Raw genomic sequence first — 19,567 nt, forward strand, 5'->3', positions numbered from 1 at the left:
ATTTCAAGTGTTTAATATGTCTCAAGACATAGATGATGTTTTATTAATAAAATATGATATTTCATGGAAGGAAGATGATGTATCATTAATACAAGATTGTTTTTCTCAATCTAGTAAAATAACACAATCAAGTAGTAATAATGGTAGTTAAGGCTTGTTGCAAGAGGTAAGAAGAATACTTATTTGACATTTAATTGAAGAAAATCGAATTTTAGGTTTTCTCTTCGTTGCCAAATTTCGAGCATTTTTTTAATTGGTGAAGATGACCTTTTTCGGCTACAATGATCGAAATTACTGACTATGTTTGTTAGCAAAAAGATTACAAAATTTCGGCGGCGAAATAGTTTATAAATTTCGTCCACAATGGTCGAAATTCTGCTATATTGGTCAAATTTTTTTCTTCTACGAATGTTGTTTGTACTAATTCTATTTTACTTTATGATTTTAGGGACGAACAAAAGAAGAGGAACGAGCAAAAGAAGCTAGGGTCTTTTTTTTTTCTTTTCAAAATGATTTTAAGGTTTTAAGTTGTTGCTGAATTGTTAATATTTGACAAGGCTTTGTAAATAAATAAAAGATGTTTTGATGGGCTTGTTTATAAATTAATGTCTACTTACTAAAGTGTCAATGTCCCTTTAAAATTAATGTCCCAATACATCTAAGCAAGGTCCCTATACCAAAAGCCGGCGGGAAATGGGTGAGGGACATAAGAGGTAAGTATTTCTTTTGGGTGGATAGGAAGGTAAAATCACTTTTTGAGTTTTTTTTAGATATTATTTCCTATTGGGTTGGATTTCGTATTTGGGCTCGTTTTTTGGGCCTTAGATTTATCCTCTCTTAAGTCAAGCTCGCCATTTTTGACCTATTAACACTAGAGAGTAGAGAGACAAGATGATAGAAAACGAGTATAAAGACGGCAGTCCCTCCCTCCGTCATTCTAACTTCGACGACTGACAGACAGACAACTTCCTCTCTCTGCTCCCTTCCCGCCATTTTTACACTTCTTATCAAAACACAGACGAACAAACAGAAACCCTAAAGAGATTCAACTTTTCATCTGAATTTCATACTTTTCATCTGAATTTCATACTTTTATTAACATTAGTTCAAAACGCAAACAACAAAAAGAAAAAAAAAACTACTAATTAGGGTTTCTTCTTTCTAATCAAGAAATCAAGTTGATAAGATGACTCTGGAAGAAGAATATAGTTCATCTGTGAATGTGAATGAGGAAGAAGAGATCACACAAGAAGATGTTTGGGCTGTTATTAGCGCCTACTTCGAAGAAAAAGGTTTAGTTCAGCAGCAAATTGACTCGTTTAATGAATTCATTCAAAATACGATTCAAGAAATCGTGGATGAATCTGATGATATTGAAGTTTGTTCAGAATCTCAGTATAATCCTGGTCAACGATCAGATTTTGTTGAGGTTTATTTAATCTTCTCCGTAAACAACTTTTACTTTAATTAGGGTTTCTATGATAGTATTTCTTTGTTTTTTTTTTTGACCTTTTTCATGATTTATAGAAGATTATTAGGGTAAATGTGTTGTCTATGTAGCTGAATTAATTGATGGAATGAATGTTTTACTTTTGAAAATTTTGTTGCAGACTATCAACAAGATCAGTTTTGGTCAGATTTACTTGAGTAAACCTACAATGACTGAATCTGATGGAGAAACTAATACCTTGTTTCCTAATGTCGCACGCTTGAGGAACCTGACTTATTCATCTCCTTTATATGTGGATGTCACTAAAAGAAAAATAAAGAAATCTCGTGATTGTGAAGAAGTAATCGAAACACAAGATTACCCGAAGGTTTTTATTGGGAAGGTATTGAATTTTAGCAATGTTTGAAACTATATTGACAATTTGGGACATTTCGTTCGTTCTCTCTCATATTTAATTGCATTTTAGGTTCCAATTATGCTTCGTTCGAGTTATTGCACTCTCTATCAAAAGAACGAAAAAGATTTAATAGAGCTTGGGGAGTGTTCTTATGATCAAGGTGGTTATTTCATAATCAATGGGAGCGAGAAGGTTCTAATTGCTCAAGAGAAGATGAGCACCAACCATGTATATGTGTTCAAGAAGAGGCAGCCTAACAAGTATGCTTATATTGCTGAAGTACGATCGATGGTGGAATCTCAAAACAGACCACCGAGTAGCATGTTCGTGAGGATGCTTTCCCCGGCTCGTACCAAAGGGGTAAACGAGGATGCATTGTTTGTATTTATCATTGTCTGAGTGAAACATATTCACTCTTTCATTGAACTTATGTTAATTATTTATCATGTATTTAAATGTTACAGCAACGTTCTTCGGAGCAATTTATCCGGGCTACCCTTCCATTAATACGCACAGACATACCAATTGTCATTGTGTTCCGAGCACTAGGTTTTGTTGCTGATAAGGATATATTGGAACATATATGTTATGACTTATCTGATACTCAGATGATGGAGTTACTTCGGCCATCTCTGGAAGAAGCATTTGTGATTCAAAACCAGCAGGTAGTTTGCGTATACTCTGGGTTATGCTAATGGATCGATTTTACACTTTTTAGCTCCATACCTATCTTCCTAGTTGGTGATATTTGGTGTTCACTTTTGCTTTCTGATGTCTAGTTTTATGCGACCTTGACAGACTTCTTAATCGCAAAGAGTAGGCATTGTGAATCAACTCATGGTCTTCATTCGCATTTCTTTCTCCTTAACACAGTTTTTTTACCCATCTGTAACTACTTGTTTTAGGTTGCGCTAGACTACATTGGTAAAAGAGGATGTTCTGTAGGCGTGACGAGGAATAAGAGGATCAAGTATACTGTGTTCTCGACTCTGTACCAGTTTTCTTAAAATAGATTTCTATATGTTCATTGGCTTTATGGTTGTTTTGCAGGTACGCAGAGGAAATACTCCAGAAGGAATTTCTTCCACATGTTGGAGTTGGGGAATATTGCAAGACTAACAAAGCTTACTACTTTGGGTAGATTCTGTTAACAACCACTTAATCTGTTAAAAAGATGAGTATCAATATATTCAACATGGTCTGTGGTAAGTAGTAAACTCAATTAACTAATGCTTCCTCCTCTCAGCACCAGGATACTCAAGCACACGGTCTGTAGTTACCTTCTTATCTCGATATGACTTCAGAAACCTGAATCGTTAATGTTGGTATGACTGTGTCTGGGTGTGTTTGTGTGCATTTCTGTGCGTGTTTGTGTTTGTGTTTGTGTCTGTGTTTGTGTGTGTGTGTGTGTGAGAGAGAGAGAGAGAGTAGTAGTAGTAGATTAAAATCATCATTAACCAGAGTCGGTACGTTATTAGGAGTGATCTCAATTCTACGATATCCACCATTGACCTTCTGCTAGATAGTAGAACAAACAATCTGCACTGCCATGCTCTAATACAACAATGTTAACAAGTACCTGCTCCAAAAGCTTGAACTGTTAAGTGTTACAAATAGCATGTATTATGTAGGACAAGGAGTAAGCACACCAATATTGGGTTGGCATGTCTTATAAGGAATATACTCCTTTTTACAAGAGATTCTTCCTTATACTAAGGAAAAATATCTGAAGGTCTTTTACCTTCTGGTCCTAGATACATCATTCACCGGCTTCTACTTTGTGCACTTGGCCGAAAGCCGGAAGATGATAGGGATCATTACGGAAACAAGAGATTGGATCTTGCTGGTCCTTTACTTGGGAGCCTGTTCCGAATGGTTTGTAATTTCTCAAGCCTTAAAGGGTTCAGAAATTTTGCAGTTTTGCCTTAACTCATGAACTGTGGTTCTTTGTAGCTCTTCAGAAAGTTGACAAAGGATGTGAGAGCCTATGTTCAGAAGGTTCCTTCTTTACATGGGTTTCTACTTTCTACTGAGTTTCAATTTCATACTTTTGCTGTTTACTAGTTCTTTTATTGACGATGTTTTTGTGAAAGGGACAGTGTGTTCAGAATGGAAAAGATATTAACTTGCAATTAGCAATCAAGGCTTCAACAATTACTAGTGGCTTGAAATACTCCCTTGCCACCGGAAACTGGGGAAAACCAAATGCAGCTGGTAGTAGAGCTGGTGTTTCACAGGTCAGTATTTGGGGTTAGACAGATCGCCCTCCAGTACTTCCTCTCATTCATTTTGTGTTTCTCCTGTTAACTAGAAGCCAAATTTGATACTTGTTCAAATTAACAGGTACTGAATCGCTTAACATATGCATCGACTCTCTCACACTTAAGGAGGTTAAACTCGCCAGTAGGGCGTGAAGGTAGGTAACTTCGTGGTAAAAAAGAAAGATGGTGTACTTTCCTCTTGAGCTTCGTATCTTTTGATGCTCTAATTTTGTTCTTTTTCTATCTAACCAGTGAAATCAGCAAAACCTCGGCAGTTGCATAGTACACATTGGGGAATAATGTGCCCAGCAGAAACACCAGAAGGACAAGTATTGATACAAACAAAATTCTTTATATGTTTGTATTTTCTTTAGTGTATCTCCTAAAGTTATATGGTTATACTTCCTCTTCATATTACAATAGGCATGTGGACTGGTGAAGAATCTTGCACTGATGGTCTCCGTAACAGTAGGATCAGCAGCAAATCCTATTCTGGAAATTCTGAATGATTTTGGCACTGAAGGTTTTGAGGTACGTCTGTTAAACGTGCTTGGTGCTGAGTCTTAATTTGTATTTGTATCGTACTTGGTTGACGTTTTTTCTTCTTTTCGCAGGAAATTTCTCCTGCAACTATTAGTCAAGCTACTAAAGTGTTTTTAAATGGCTGTTGGGTAGGCATTCATCGTAATGCTGATGTTTTAGTGAACAACCTAAGATTGCTGAGGAGAAGGGTAATCGTCATCCTTCCCTGGTTGAATTTGTGGATTTATTCCATTAATTGATCACTTCATCTAGTGAGCATGTTAGTGTACTTCGATCGGTTCTTGAACATTTCTATCTCCTTTATAATTAGCTCTCATGCATATTATTTTTGTGGGGTCAGAGACAAACAATCTTTCTCCTCCTTTACGGCTTTATGTAAGATATCATCACTCATATTGGAAAGTAAAAAGAACTTGATTGTGCCACAATTGGACTCCTACAGTAATTACAAATAAATGTTTCTTTTAAATACCTTTTAGAAAGACGAAAACGAAATCAAAGCGATTCTTCAATCTGCATTCTCATAACAAGTCCTTTATAAGTACACTTAGAAAGACGATCTTATATGTTCATTAGTAGACCAATGTCCATGTACAGTCAGCTCAAATACAACCACACTAGTAGAGTAAACAAGCTGTTAGTAGTTACACAGAACATGCATTTATATATTGAATCATAATTTGAGGATTGAAATTTAAAGATTCCCTTTCTAGGTTTTGGTCAATACTGAAGTTGGGATTACACGGGATACGCGTTTGAAAGAATTGAGGATCTATACTGATTATGGTCGTTGCTGTCGTCCATTGTTTATTGTGGAGAATCAGAGGTTACTGATAAAGAGAAAAGATATTCGAGTAATCCAGCAAAGGGTCTGTACAACTCCAGAAATTGTTCATTTCTCAGGTTATTGTATTATCTTTCTTTAATCTAGAAACGTTAACCCTGTTTCGTTTTCCGTTTCTTATTTTCCCAGGAGAACCCAGATGAGGGTGGCTGGAGAGATCTTGTGGCTAAAGGCTATGTAGAATACATAGACACAGAGGAAGAAGAAAACACAATGATTTCCATGACAATTAACGTGAGTTACTACTAGTTCAACTTGGGTATTGCTATTTTTCGCTGCAGCCTAATCAAACTACTAACTTCCAACTACAGGATCTTGCATCTGTTTTCAATCCAAAAGAGGCTTATTCTGTAACTTATACTCATTGTGAGATCCACCCGTCATTGATATTGGGAGTCTGTGCTTCAATTATTCCATTTCCAGACCACAATCAGGTTAGAGTCTCTCCCTACCAACTTCCAGGGCAAAATCAATAAGTACCTATTCTCATATTATATTATTTATTTGATAAAATTGCCAGTCCCCTCGTAATACATACCAATCAGCCATGGGCAAGCAAGCAATGGGAATTTATGCAACCAATTACCAGTTGCGAATGGTGAGCTACTTTTTTTACTTCAGTTTATTCGTTTATTAGCCTCTACCTCTGTACATCTTAATCCGCTTTATGTAACCCCTGATTTTACTTATTCTTTCTTGGTGAAGGATACATTGGCCCATATTTTGTATTATCCCCAGAAGCCTCTGGTTACTACTCGAGCAATGGAACACTTGCATTTCAGGCAACTCCCAGCTGGCATGGTAATTTGTTTTTTTTCTTTTGTTACTTTCTTGTTAGTAAGTTGGTTGCACAAACTACAAAAGGTATGAATTGTGTCATTCGTAATAAAACTGTGTTGAAGAATGCTATCGTTGCCATTGCCTGTTATTCTGGATACAACCAAGAGGACTCCGTCATCATGAACCAATCATCAATAGACCGTGGATTCTTTCGCTCACTATATTTCCGTTCATACAAGTAATGTTTTTGAACTCGAAAAAAATTCCTCTTTACTGCATTATTCCTGAAATTGGCCCTAACCCTTTCATAAGCGACAGTATGTTGATGAAGTTCCTTTTACAGAGGGGAGGAGAAAAAGATGGGGAACCTTGTTAAAGAAAACTTTGGTCGCCCAAACAGGGAGAACACTATAGTGAGTGCCGAGTTTGGATAGAACCAGACTTCTTGTTCTTTGCTTTATGTGAATTCAAGCAGTAAATGTGATAATGAAACTTTACTTGTATGACCAGGGGATGAAACATGGCTCATACGACAAGTTGGATAATGATGGCCTTGCACCTCCTGTGAGTACATTGCGGCATTGTTGCATCGCCATTTTGGTCATGGACTCATTTCAGCCCATCAATTAGCTCTATTTTTGTATCAGGGAACACTAGTTTCAGGTGAAGATATCATAATTGGAAAGACAGTTCAGATTGTCCAGGATGAGTCTCAAGGACAATCTTCACAGTACTCTCAACGTGATTGCAGTACGAGTCTACACCACAACGAATGTGGGGTGGTGGATCAGGTAATGCTAGGAAACATTTCACACGAACTGGTGTTCATCTTCAAGATAATAATTATAGCACCTTTAGGGATGAAGAGGTTATTCAAGTTCAAGTCTTCTAAGCTGATAATGTTCTCTAGTTATAAATGTATTTTCTGGTTGAGCTTCTTTCAGATGCATTCCATATATGTTATTTTACTCTTTTGAGGCTTCTGTAGGTTATGTTGACAACAAATGCTGATGGTTCAAAGTTTGTGAAAACGAGAATGAGATCTGTTCGAATACCTCAGGTTGGAGACAAGTTCAGTAGTCGGCATGGTCAGAAAGGAACTATCGGTATGACCTACACTCAAGAAGATATGCCATGGACAGTTGAAGGCATTACTCCAGACATTATTGTGAACCCGCATGCTATTCCTTCAAGAATGACAATTGCTCAGCTTATTGAGTGTATCATGGGAAAAGTTGCAGCTCACATGGGGAAGGAGGGTGATGCTACTCCATTTACTGATGTCACTGTAAGTCGTTACTGTTTCAAATTTGGCATTTGAAAAAGTATCACCTCTAATAACTTCTTAAAGAAATAAGCCATGATGTTCTACATGGGATTTTAAAAGGAAAATACCTGTGAGGATGAACAATACAATTATTAGCTTTGAAATGACATAAAAAGTTGCTATTAATCTTCATTTTTCTTAATCTATAGGTGGATAATATCAGCCAAGCCCTTCATAAATGTGGATATCAGATGCATGGCTTTGAAACAATGTACAATGGTCACACCGGCCGGAAACTGACCTCTATGATATTCATCGGTCCCACTTACTACCAGAGGTTGAAGCACATGGTTGATGATAAGATACATTCTCGTGGTCGAGGCCCTATGCAGATCCTCACCCGGCAGCCAGCTGAAGGGCGAGCCCGTGATGGTGGACTCCGATTTGGAGAGATGGAGCGGGACTGTATGATAGCACATGGAGCTGCCAACTTTCTCAAAGAAAGGTTGTTTGATCAGAGTGACGCTTATAGAGTTCATGTCTGTGAACTTTGCGGGTTGATAGCTATTGCCAATCTGAAGAAGAACTCCTTCGAGTGCAAAGCTTGCAAAAACAAAACCAATATTGTTCAGGTAGAAAGTTTGTAAAGCTAGTTTTTATTCGTTATGAATTGTTATTCATTTTGAGTCAAGTATATAACGTATTTCCATTTTACTATGGATTTTTTGTTGGATACAGGTTTACGTACCTTATGCCTGTAAGCTACTATTCCAAGAACTCATGGCCATGGCTATTGCCCCGAGAATGCTGACGAAGTGAAACCAAACAAAGACCAAAACAAGTAAAACATCTAATGGAACAGGGTAAGCACTTGCAAGATGGAGGTTTCTCTCCCTTTCTCGATACATTTGGTGAGTCGTATCTTTCTTATTAGAAACTGTTATTCGTCAATAAATGGTTCCTTCTTGTCAAGTGAGAATAGCTTCGTTGGTGGGTCGATTAGGTATAAACCTTAACATTTAGGTTATATTCTAGTTCTTATGAAAGAAAATAGACATGATTTTTTTTAGCTTTGACAACTGCTATCTAGATATATGTAAAAAATTGGCATCACAATTCTCAACCACTCCCATATTCTTACTTCTCAAAAAGTATAACTTGGAATTTTACCCAAATGAAGAAAGTTCTTTACTTTCTAAGGACAACCACAAAAAGATGAACCAAGTTGTGTTAAGTTACTAAAGAAACAAGAACAAAAACAGTTTAAGATCTGGGTAGTGGTGATAGTTGAGAAAGTTTTACTCTAATAAGGTAAAAGTACTAGTTCACCGCTCTTATCTACTTGGAACCCACTATCTTTCTTTCTCATTCTTTCTCTTACGAAACCTCACTATCCAAAATGAATTCTGAACGATAGAAAATGAAGAAACAGAAGAGTCTTCAGGCACTTAATCCTGTAGGCCAATCGTGTATTGCTTACCAAAATCTTCCAGGCAGGCCTGGTTATAATGCACCTTTTATCTTATCTATATTGGCTAGGGTTGTAACTCATAATGACTCTTATAATGCTAGAAAATGCTACAAGTCAAAACCTACACGAAATCAACTATCTCTATTTTCGAGTCAACTTTCTTTCTCTCTTAATGGATTTTCTCATTCTCGATGAACGGTTGATTCCTCATTAGGTCTGGGATAGGTCTACTTTTGCAGTCTCTTCTATTCTTTTCTTATGTACATTGGCTAGGGTATATTTCCGTCTCTCTGGTATGTATGGTAATTAATTTAGTGAACTACTTTTCTTGATACAATTTCTTACTGTTATTCTTGTTTGATCAACTGGATTAATCTCTAGGGTTTCTTGGTATGGCAGATGACAATGCTAACTTCTTGCTTTTCGTTCACGTTAGAGATAGCTTATGTGTGGAAGGAAGGAAATTCTCCCGCATATTATTGTCAACCAATTTGTGGTCAAGTCCCCAACTTCTGCGATCGTGTAACTTGGTCTCTTATTGCTGGTTTTGTTGGTGCCTTGATATTCTCTGTGGTGGTGTTTTTCCGCTTATTCACTTATCTTGTTCCAATAAATTGAGCTATGGTCTCATTTCTCGGATATAGAGTTCTTTTGCTGTTGGAGTACTAAAACTAAAAGCATGATATAATACTAATGGGTCAATCTCTGACGACGTATTGCTATGATACTTCCTTTGTCATCTCTTTTGTCGTACATAAAATAAAACTGGGACAAATTACAAAGCCTATGCATTTATATCAAATTACAGTTGCCTATAACCATTTAAGATGTCTTCAAAATTTCCCCGGACATGTAGAGTTGAACTAGGGTTTCAAAATTTGAAGCCAATACCTCTAAATTTTAGAGATGAAGCCTTACCATTAATAAACATTCTTGATTGAAGGAAAAAAGAAGAAAGTTAAGTTGGGGTTGTTATAATGTGGGTGGGGATATGCCAGTGTGGTGGGTCGCCAACATTTTCCTTTTCGGGTGACATATAATAATAGATGAGGTGTTTGGACTTAAAGCCAAACTTTTTGTGCCAAAGTCTAAAATTAACACAATATAAATAGTTTTACTCTATTTTTTTTTTTTTTTTTGTTGAACTAGTTTTACTCTATTAGTACATCAATTTTATAGCAAATGCTATTTATCATCATGAACAAGAGATTCTAAAGTTACAAAAGCAATAAGTATATTTTATAAAGTTTTGTGAGTCATAAACCGGAGTCACCTGTTTACATGAAAATGTCTTCTTAATCATGTACACCAAACCAATAACACATTGGCGAACATTTCAAATTTCCGAAACGAACAACACAGACATATATGGTTTTGGTTGAGAAGTTTATAGAAGACATTGACGTAGCTAATAGTCAAGAAAGATGGTCGAAGTGCCAAAATTGAAGTTGTCCATGTCAAATTTGACGATATTCTGCCAAAATTGAAGTTGTCTATGTCGAATAGGCACGATATTCAGAGAGTTGATGCAAACCATCGTTTTCACAAAGATCTTTCGCTTACGTTAGGAATTGACCTGTTATAAGGCCAAGTTCCATCATTACGCCTTCGCAACGATTTTACTATTATTGTTTTCTTTTTTTCTTAGTTTATTGTTTTCTAGAGATTATGCGATCTTTCGCTTATATCCTATCTGAGTTACTCTACAAATTTCAGATACTTAATCTAGTTAATAGAAATGAATAGTTTTCATATCTATAAAAGTTCTTAACCAATAATTTGAAATTTATTGAGTTTCCGCCGGAACAAATGTGTTTGGAGAATAAGTAATCAAAGTAAAGAGAAAATAAAGAGAAAGAGAAGAAGGAAGAATAAGAACTTTTTTTTGTAGGTTAGGTCGCTGTCTGGAGGATGTCGGTTGACGGATTGACGTCGTTATGTCAAACTCTGATTTTAGCATTGCCTCCGTATCACACAGTCTTTAACCAAACTAGGGTTTTTCTTTAGCGAGATTGTCTTTAAACTCGGACATTGCCTATAAGATCTCTTGTAGAGTTTTGTTTGAGGGAGCTGCTAAAAGCAGTCGAAAATAAATTGTTGTTAGCGCTCGGGAGATGAGATTGACTAAGGTCAATTTCCTTTGACCCCAAACATCTATTAGCACTCCAAGCATGGATCGCCTTCGCCCCGTTTGAAATCCAAAGCAAGGCACTTCATAATCGGACCAGCACGAGAGGTTTCAGACTGGGCAATCCGGGCCCCTTGCTTTGGGTTTCAGACTAGTCAGTCTGAAAACTTCGCTTAAAGTCTCAGACTGACCGATCTGTAAATTGCTCGGATTGCTCTCTCTCTCTAACTCTTCATCATAGATCAAGATTGATTTGCAATTAAAGTTATTCCCGTGATGGTTTTACTTTCTTTTCTCTCTAAAGTGAGGTTTTTTTTCTCTCTAACTCTTTATTGTAGATTGGTGATGATGAGGTTTGGAAACAAAGTTGTTTTCATGATAACATGATGATGATGATTATACAAAGAAGGAGAAGAAAAAGAAGTGCAACAAGAAAGGTCTGGGTGCCTCCCCAGTAGGCACCAATCCGTTCTAAATGCTATTAGACACCCGACGCGATCGACAATTCCCCGTGTGCCTTTAGTCCCTCCTTTTGTTTGAAATATGTATCCTAAAAGAATATACTCCTATCTTATTATAAAGAATAATTTCGAAGATGACAAGATTAAGAGAAACTCATGTGGCATGTGATGTGCACTTGTTCATGCCGCTGGGTCCGCCATCTGAAGTACTTCTCTCCTAAGCTAATTCAAACCCTTCAAAAATCATCTACTTTGACCGAAAAAACATAAATCAACGGCCTATAAATCTTACCCGTATCTCTAAGAAAATTACTCGCTTTCGTGTAGTATTAAATATTTCAAAACTTGTCAAAACTGTACAAAAGAAAGACCAAAAGCTTCGGTTTTGGCAGGAAAACGAACGTTACCTTATAAAATTGACATACACAAATATAAATCGCCCGATAACAAGACGAATGCATGCCGAAATACAATACGAACGGCCTAGATTTATCCTACTTGTATCTCTCTAAGAAGCGAAACAGATCTAGGATATCCACGTCCGATTCCGGCTAGGATCGGCTATCCGTAATCGGGCAACTTATGACGATTGATAAACTGGAACGAAGGGGGTCCGCAGTATTCTTCCTTCCCCCCTCCTCCTCAGCTGTTTCTCTCTCTCTCTCTCTATCTATATTCTCTCTCAACTTTCTCTCTCTAGAGTAAAAGAAGAAACAGTTGTGTTCTGATCCAGATTCCGGGACTGAGGTTCGATGCGATGAGTTCACGACCGCAGCGACCTCGTCCGCCGGCCGGTACTAACCGTGAATCCCCCATTTCTAACCCACCAGATCCTTCTGAACAAACATATAACATAATCCCTATTCATAATCTCTTAGCTGATCATCCATCTCTTCGTTACCCTGAAGTTCGAGCCGCTACTGCTGCTCTTCGTACCGTCGGAGACCTTCGTAAACCACCATTTGTTCCATGGCGAGACGATATGGACCTTCTTGACTGGCTTGGTATTTTCTTTGGTTTTCAAAAAGATAATGTTAGAAATCAACGTGAACATCTTGTACTTCACTTGGCTAATGCTCAGATGCGTCTTCAACCTCCACCTGATAACATTGATGCCCTAGATTCAAACGTACTTAGGAAGTTTAGGCGTAAACTTCTTCAGAATTATACTTCTTGGTGTTCTTATCTAGGGCATAAATCAAATGTTTGGATTTCAGATCGACGTGACCCTTCTAGTTCTGATCATCGTCGTGAGCTTCTTTATACTTCACTTTATCTTCTTATTTGGGGTGAGTCTGCTAATCTGAGATTTCTTCCTGAATGTTTATGTTATATTTTTCATAATATGGCAATGGAACTTAATAGGATATTAGAAGATTATATCGATGAAAATACTGGTCGTCCTGTTCTTCCTTCTGTATCTGGTGAAGATGCATTTTTAAATCGTATTGTTACCCCTATTTATCAAACCATTAAAGCTGAAGTTGAAAATAGTCGAAATGGAACTGCCCCTCATTCTGCTTGGAGAAATTATGATGATATTAATGAGTATTTTTGGAGTCGACGTTGTTTTCAACGGTTAAAATGGCCTATTGATGTTGGTAGTAACTTTTTTGTTACTTCTGGTAGGAGTAAGAGAGTGGGTAAGACAGGTTTTGTCGAACAGAGATCGTTTTGGAATTTGTTCCGGAGTTTTGATCGGCTTTGGATTATGCATATACTGTTTCTTCAAGCTGCTATTATTGTTGCTTGGGAAGGTACTACAGTACCTTGGCAGGCATTGAGAAGTCGTGACCTTCAAGTGAAGGTTCTCACTCTGTTCATAACGTGGGCAGGTCTTCGATTTATTCAGTCGTTGATTGATATAGGGACACAGTATAGTTTAATATCGAGGGAGACTAAGTTGCTTGGTATTAGAATGATACTTAAAACTATTGTTGCTACAGTATGGACTATTGCCTTTGGTGTTTTATATGGGAGAATTTGGAATCAGAGAGATCGTGATGGAAGGTGGTCGACTGATGCTACTAGCCGATTGATGAGTTTCTTATATGCAGCTTTGGTGTTTATCGCACCAGAGGTGTTAGCGTTGGCTTTCTTCATTATTCCATGGGTTAGGAACTTTATTGAAGGAACCAATTGGAGGATATTATATATGTTGACGTGGTGGTTCCAGAGCCGAACTTTTGTAGGTCGTGGTTTGAGGGAAGGTATCGTGGACAATATTAAGTACACACTATTCTGGATCTTGGTTTTAGCTGCGAAGTTCACATTCAGTTACTTCCTCCAGATCCAGCCCTTGGTTGCGCCGACAAAGGCCATTTTGAAGCTCAAGGGTGTGCCTTTGAATTGGCATAAGTTCTTTGATGACACTAACAGATTAGCGGTTGGTCTGTTATGGCTTCCAGTCATTCTGATTTATCTCATGGATATACAAATTTGGTATTCAATCTTTTCCTCCTTAGTTGGGGCGATGGTCGGATTGTTTTCTCACCTGGGAGAGATTAGAAACATCCAACAGTTGAGACTTAGGTTTCAGTTCTTTGCAAGTGCGATGCAGTTTAATCTCATGCCGGAGGAACAACTCTTTAAGGCGAGGGGGACACTAAGAAGCAAGTTCAATGATGCAATTCACAGGTTGAAGCTGCGGTATGGGTTGGGCAGACCTTATAAGAAGCTTGAATCCAATCAGATAGAGGCATACAAGTTTGCTTTGATATGGAATGAGATAATTTCGACTTTTAGGGAAGAAGACATTATCAGTGATCAAGAAGTGGAGCTTCTTGAGCTACCTGCAAATACTTGGAATATTAGAGTTATAAGGTGGCCATGTTTACTTCTGTGCAATGAACTATTACTGGCTCTCAGCCAGGCTAAAGAGTTGGTGGATAAAACTGACAAGTGGCTGTGGAGAAAGATATGCAAAAGTGAGTATAGACGTTGTGCTGTAATTGAAGCTTATGATAGTATCAAGCGTATGCTGCTTGATATAATCAAAGACCGCACAGAAGAGAATGCTATTATTAGGAACGTGTTCATGGAAATTGATCATGCAATTCAGATTGAGAAGTTTACAGAGACATACAAGATGACTGCTCTTCCACAGATCCATTCTAAGTTAATACACCTTGTTCAGCTCCTGAACAAGCCAAAGAAAGATTTGAACAATTTGGTGAATGCATTGCAGGCCCTGTATGAGGCCTTCATGAGGGATTTTCTGAAGGCAAACAGGACAATGGCGCAGTTAAGGGAGGATGGGTTGGCCCCCAAGGACCCAGCTTCCGGCACTGGTCTACTGTTTGAGAATGCTGTTGAGTTGCCTGATGTCGAGAACGCATCCTTCTACCGGCAGATCCGTCGTTTGCATACAATTCTAACATCTAGAGACTCAATACACAAGGTTCCCACAAATCTCGAGGCAAGACGTCGTATTGCCTTCTTTAGCAACTCGCTGTTTATGAATATGCCTCATGCTCCCCAAGTTGAGAAAATGATGGCTTTTAGTGTTCTTACTCCTTACTATAACGAAGAGGTACTGTACAGCAAGGAACAACTTAGGACTGAAAACGAAGATGGCATCTCTACCCTGTTTTATTTGCAGAAAATTTATGATGATGAATGGAGGAATTTTGTGGAAAGGATGCGCAGAGATGGATTGGTGAATGAAAATGAGATATGGACAGAGAAACTGAGGGATATCCGGCTTTGGGCATCATTCCGGGGCCAGACTCTATCTCGTACTGTCAGGGGAATGATGTATTACTATAAGGCTCTAAAGATGTTGGCATTCCTTGATTCTGCATCAGAGATGGACATTAGGGAAGGATCGCAAGAACTTGCAGCTATTGGTTCAATGAGGCATGATGATAGAACTGGTTCAGACTCAGGACGGGAACCGTCTTCCAGGAACCTGAGCAGGGCAAGTAGTGCAGTGGATCTGTTATTCAAAGGTCATGAGTATGGAACTGCTCTGATGAAATACACATATGTCGTTGCATGCCAGATCTACGGGACTCAAAAAGCGAAGAAAGATCCACATGCTGAGGAGATTTTGTATCTAATGAAGAACAACGAAGCCCTTCGAGTTGCCTACGTTGATGAAGTTTACACGGGGAGAGAAGAGGTGGAGTATTACTCAGTCCTTGTGAAGTATGACCAAGATTTGCAGAAGGAGGTGGAGATTTACAGGATAAGGTTGCCTGGTCCCTTGAAGATTGGAGAGGGGAAACCGGAGAATCAGAATCATGCCATCATCTTCACTCGTGGAGATGCAGTTCAAACCATCGACATGAACCAAGACAACTATTTTGAGGAGGCTCTCAAAATGCGGAATCTGTTGGAGGAATACAGGAGAAATTATGGCATCCGAAAACCCACGATTTTAGGAGTCCGAGAACACATCTTCACTGGATCTGTTTCCTCTCTTGCTTGGTTCATGTCGGCTCAGGAGACTAGCTTTGTCACCCTGGGACAGCGTGTTCTAGCAAACCCTCTGAAGGTACGGATGCATTATGGCCACCCAGATGTATTTGATAGGTTTTGGTTCCTGACTCGGGGTGGGATTAGTAAAGCTTCCAGAGTAATCAACATCAGTGAGGACATATTTGCTGGTTTCAATTGCACATTGCGAGGCGGCAATGTTACTCATCACGAGTACATCCAGGTAGGCAAGGGAAGGGATGTTGGGTTGAATCAAATATCCATGTTCGAGGCTAAGGTTGCTAGTGGCAACGGCGAGCAGATTTTGAGCAGGGATGTGTACCGCTTGGGCCACCGGCTTGATTTCTTTAGGATGCTTTCTTTTTTCTACACCACTGTGGGGTTCTTTTTTAACACCATGATGGTGGTGCTCACTGTTTATGCATTTGTATGGGGTCGACTCTATTTAGCTCTCAGTGGCATCGAGAAGGCAATGAGAACTTCTGCAAACAATAAAGCATTTGGGGCCATACTAAATCAACAATTCATTATCCAGCTTGGTCTCTTCACTGCACTCCCAATGATTGTAGAGAACTCTCTCGAGCATGGATTCCTGAATGCAGTCTGGGATTTCTTGACGATGCAACTCCAGCTTTCATCTGTTTTTTACTCATTTTCCATGGGAACCCGTACTCATTTCTTTGGTCGTACCATTCTCCATGGTGGTGCTAAATACCGTGCAACGGGTCGTGGCTTTGTCGTGCAGCATAAAAGTTTCGCTGAGAACTATAGGCTCTATTCTCGTAGCCATTTTGTGAAAGCAATAGAGCTAGGGTTGATACTGGTAGTTTATGCTTCCTACAGCGCCATGGCAAAGGATACTTTTGTATACATAGCCATGACAATCTCGAGTTGGTTTCTGGTAGTATCGTGGATCATGGCCCCCTTTGTGTTTAATCCTTCTGGCTTTGACTGGTTAAAAACTGTATACGACTTTGATGAATTTATGAACTGGATATGGTTTCGTGGCGGGGTATTCACAAAAGCAGATCAAAGCTGGGAAACATGGTGGTACGAAGAACAAGACCATTTGCGAATGACCGGTATCTGGGGAAAGCTGTTGGAAATTATTCTCGATCTGCGATACTTCTTTTTCCAGTATGGGGTTGTATACCAGCTCAGCATTGCTGGTGGAAGCACTAGTATTCTTGTTTATTTGCTCTCTTGGGTCTATGTAGTTGTTATTATTGGGGTTTTTGTGGTAATAGCTGTTGCTCGTGATAGATATGCTGCTAAGGAACACATCTACTACCGGCTGGTTCAGTTCCTTGTTATCGTGCTTATGGTGCTAGCGATTATCCTATTGCTACAGTTCACACACTTCAAATTTCTTGATCTCCTCACAGGGTTATTTGCAATCATTCCTACAGGATGGGGTATCCTATCTATTGCCCTTGTATTTAGGCCATTTCTGCAATCCACTTTTCTGTGGGGAACTCTCCTTTCAATTGCTCGAATGTACGATGTACTATTCGGGGTGATCGTTATGGCCCCTGTGGCATTGCTATCATGGTTGCCTGGCTTCCAGTCGATGCAAACGAGGATTCTCTTCAATGAAGCATTCAGTAGAGGACTTCAGATTTCGCGTATTATAGCTGGCAAAAAATCTAACGCGGACTTGTGATCGAGAGGTATTTCTTCACTAACAAAAACCTTTTCTTTGATTTATTAAATGGTTTATGGTGTAACATGAAAGTTATTCTATTAACGTTATGCCACAACATACAAGCATAGGCATCTAAAGGAGTATCTCGTTCCGCTTATGTTGTTGAATTCTTTTCTTCCCAGTTTATCAACATCTGTCACTGAAGTACTAGTAATGTTATCATGTAACGAATAGATGTCTTCTCCACTACCGCTTGAATGTTGTAGTTAAGATACTCTTTAACTTATTTTGGTCTTATTGATCATCCGGACCATGTTCGAGAGTTGGCCATCGACAAATAATTGGGCGCAATTAGGCGTCTGGGGCGTGTTCTACCATATATGCTCTATTGCCCGACTGTTTGCCGACATCAGGATGCAACACCGTGTAATTGGTTGTTGCCTGACATCAGCAAATCACAGGAGAGTTTAACTGCTTTTGCATTCAGTAATAGCACCAGTTTCAGAATTACTGTAGCTTGTGGGGGATCTATTAAGTAGGGGCATAATACGCCTTTTTTACTCTTCTGTTAAGGGTTCCTGTGTGGTGAATTCACTCTCTCTACTGTTCTTATCGGTTTGTAGGAAACTTTAGTGGTTTAGCAGATGTAGCTTGACAAGGAATGAATTCATGCCTAGAAATTGGTGTATCCACACCCCTATATCATATGCCTCCAATGTGTAACAACACTTGCCTAACCTCAAGTGTCTTTTAATATGATAACTAATTTGTTCGATTACTTCTGTCCTGATTAATCCAAAGAAGTATTCAGTTTCTTTTTGAAGTAATAACCTCTTCGGTAGATCTTTATCGACCTGAAACTGTGTGGGTTTGTATTTTACTTATCAGACTATGATTAGCTCAAGAGGAAATTTTTCTTGCTCAGATATTTGAAAGATCACAAACCCTATACGTATTTAGATAATCCTACTTTTCTGCTTGTATAGTTTCTTCTCATCCAAGTGATTGTGTTGTGAATGATTGAACAAATGTTTCGTGATATGCAGATAAACAAAAGTGGCACTTTCTGTTATCAGGAGCGAACATTGGAAATGTTGGGTTTAATTTCATGGTGGGCGCGTTGCTTTTCAAGGGACGAGTTCTAGCCCTGAGTGGTAAAATCCTATTCATGCATAAACTCTAAGTATAGTGACAATTTCTTCCTTTTCTTTCACCACAATTAAACATAAATTTGACATACTGTGACTTTTTGCAGGCCTAGAGATCGGAACTGAGTTTGGTTGAAAGTTAACGAAAGCCACAAAACAGACCCTTTGCATTTCCATTGCCGACCTGTATGTGTATCATTAATTACAATTGGAGTTGTCTCTTAATTTTTCGAGTTCATGGGTGACGAAGGAGAATCAGAATATCATACTTCACCTGTCCCATTTTACGGTTGTAAATTTTATTACTAATATTTATAGTTTCACATTCGTGTTGGAGATTAATCTTGTTGTGAGCACTAGTGTAAGTAATGATGAGTAGTAAGGGTTGTTTTGATTGAGATCATTGTAATTTTTCATTGGGCAGATGGAGAAACTAGTTCTAATTCTATTCAGAGAACTTCATTAACAGAGTTTGTAGTATTCATTTTATTCTCCATACAAGATTTTCATTTATCCAATGTGATTGGTATTTTAATGATACCGTTCCTTGTCATATTTTGAGCTTGATTCGATGGGAGATAGAACCCACAAGAATAGTAGGCTAGGTCAGACTGGGTCTCTAGAGTTAACTGCCAAACTCCTCTGCCTTGGGTAGGCTCAGGTTATCTGAGCTTGAGGTGATCCCCACACCAAAACGATAGCATAATCGGTTGAGACAAACCATTTCTCAGA

The 19,567-nt window shown here is 38.6% G+C and overlaps 2 protein-coding genes and 1 non-coding gene across 6 annotated transcripts; all 3 read left to right on the top strand.

The window, feature by feature from the left end:
• Positions 1 to 803: 803 nt before the first annotated feature.
• On the top strand, positions 804 to 9,738 carry LOC147550753 (DNA-directed RNA polymerase II subunit RPB2-like). 4 transcript variants are annotated; one of them, XR_015237152.1, is made up of 27 exons: positions 804 to 1,429; positions 1,611 to 1,832; positions 1,917 to 2,207; positions 2,312 to 2,512; positions 2,753 to 2,817; positions 2,898 to 2,984; positions 3,602 to 3,722; positions 3,801 to 3,845; positions 3,947 to 4,084; positions 4,191 to 4,263; positions 4,361 to 4,437; positions 4,532 to 4,639; positions 4,723 to 4,839; positions 5,365 to 5,520; positions 5,625 to 5,729; positions 5,807 to 5,929; positions 6,016 to 6,093; positions 6,201 to 6,296; positions 6,398 to 6,513; positions 6,619 to 6,688; positions 6,786 to 6,839; positions 6,923 to 7,066; positions 7,264 to 7,563; positions 7,752 to 8,174; positions 8,281 to 8,405; positions 9,228 to 9,306; positions 9,450 to 9,738. XR_015237152.1 is itself a non-coding variant. In XM_086666954.1 (26 exons), the coding sequence occupies exons 1-25, from the start codon at positions 1,187 to 1,189 to the stop codon at positions 8,359 to 8,361; spliced, it is 3,534 nt and encodes a 1,177-aa protein (XP_086523080.1). In that variant the 5' UTR covers positions 804 to 1,186; the 3' UTR covers positions 8,362 to 8,405; positions 9,395 to 9,738. The 4 variants fall into 4 exon arrangements, 3 of the variants coding, with proteins under 3 accessions (XP_086523080.1, XP_086523078.1, XP_086523077.1); XM_086666954.1 differs by lacking the exon at positions 9,228 to 9,306 and having other exon boundaries at positions 9,395 to 9,738; XM_086666952.1 differs by lacking the exon at positions 9,228 to 9,306.
• A 2,222-nt stretch (positions 9,739 to 11,960) lies between these two features.
• Positions 11,961 to 19,331, top strand: LOC147550754 (callose synthase 12-like). Its single transcript, XM_086672500.1, has 3 exons — positions 11,961 to 17,712; positions 18,734 to 18,841; positions 18,943 to 19,331. The coding sequence occupies exon 1, from the start codon at positions 12,360 to 12,362 to the stop codon at positions 17,703 to 17,705; it is 5,346 nt and encodes a 1,781-aa protein (XP_086528626.1). The 5' UTR covers positions 11,961 to 12,359; the 3' UTR covers positions 17,706 to 17,712; positions 18,734 to 18,841; positions 18,943 to 19,331.
• On the top strand, positions 15,343 to 15,423 carry LOC147550755 (small nucleolar RNA J33). The gene has a single exon (XR_015239048.1). It is a non-coding gene; the product is annotated as a small nucleolar RNA J33 (small nucleolar RNA).
• Positions 19,332 to 19,567: the final 236 nt, after the last annotated feature.

This window comes from Eschscholzia californica, unplaced genomic scaffold (assembly GCF_041429995.1).
Source record: "Eschscholzia californica isolate CP2 unplaced genomic scaffold, dmEscCali1.0.p SCAF_3, whole genome shotgun sequence".
Lineage (NCBI taxonomy): Eukaryota > Viridiplantae > Streptophyta > Magnoliopsida > Ranunculales > Papaveraceae > Eschscholzia > Eschscholzia californica.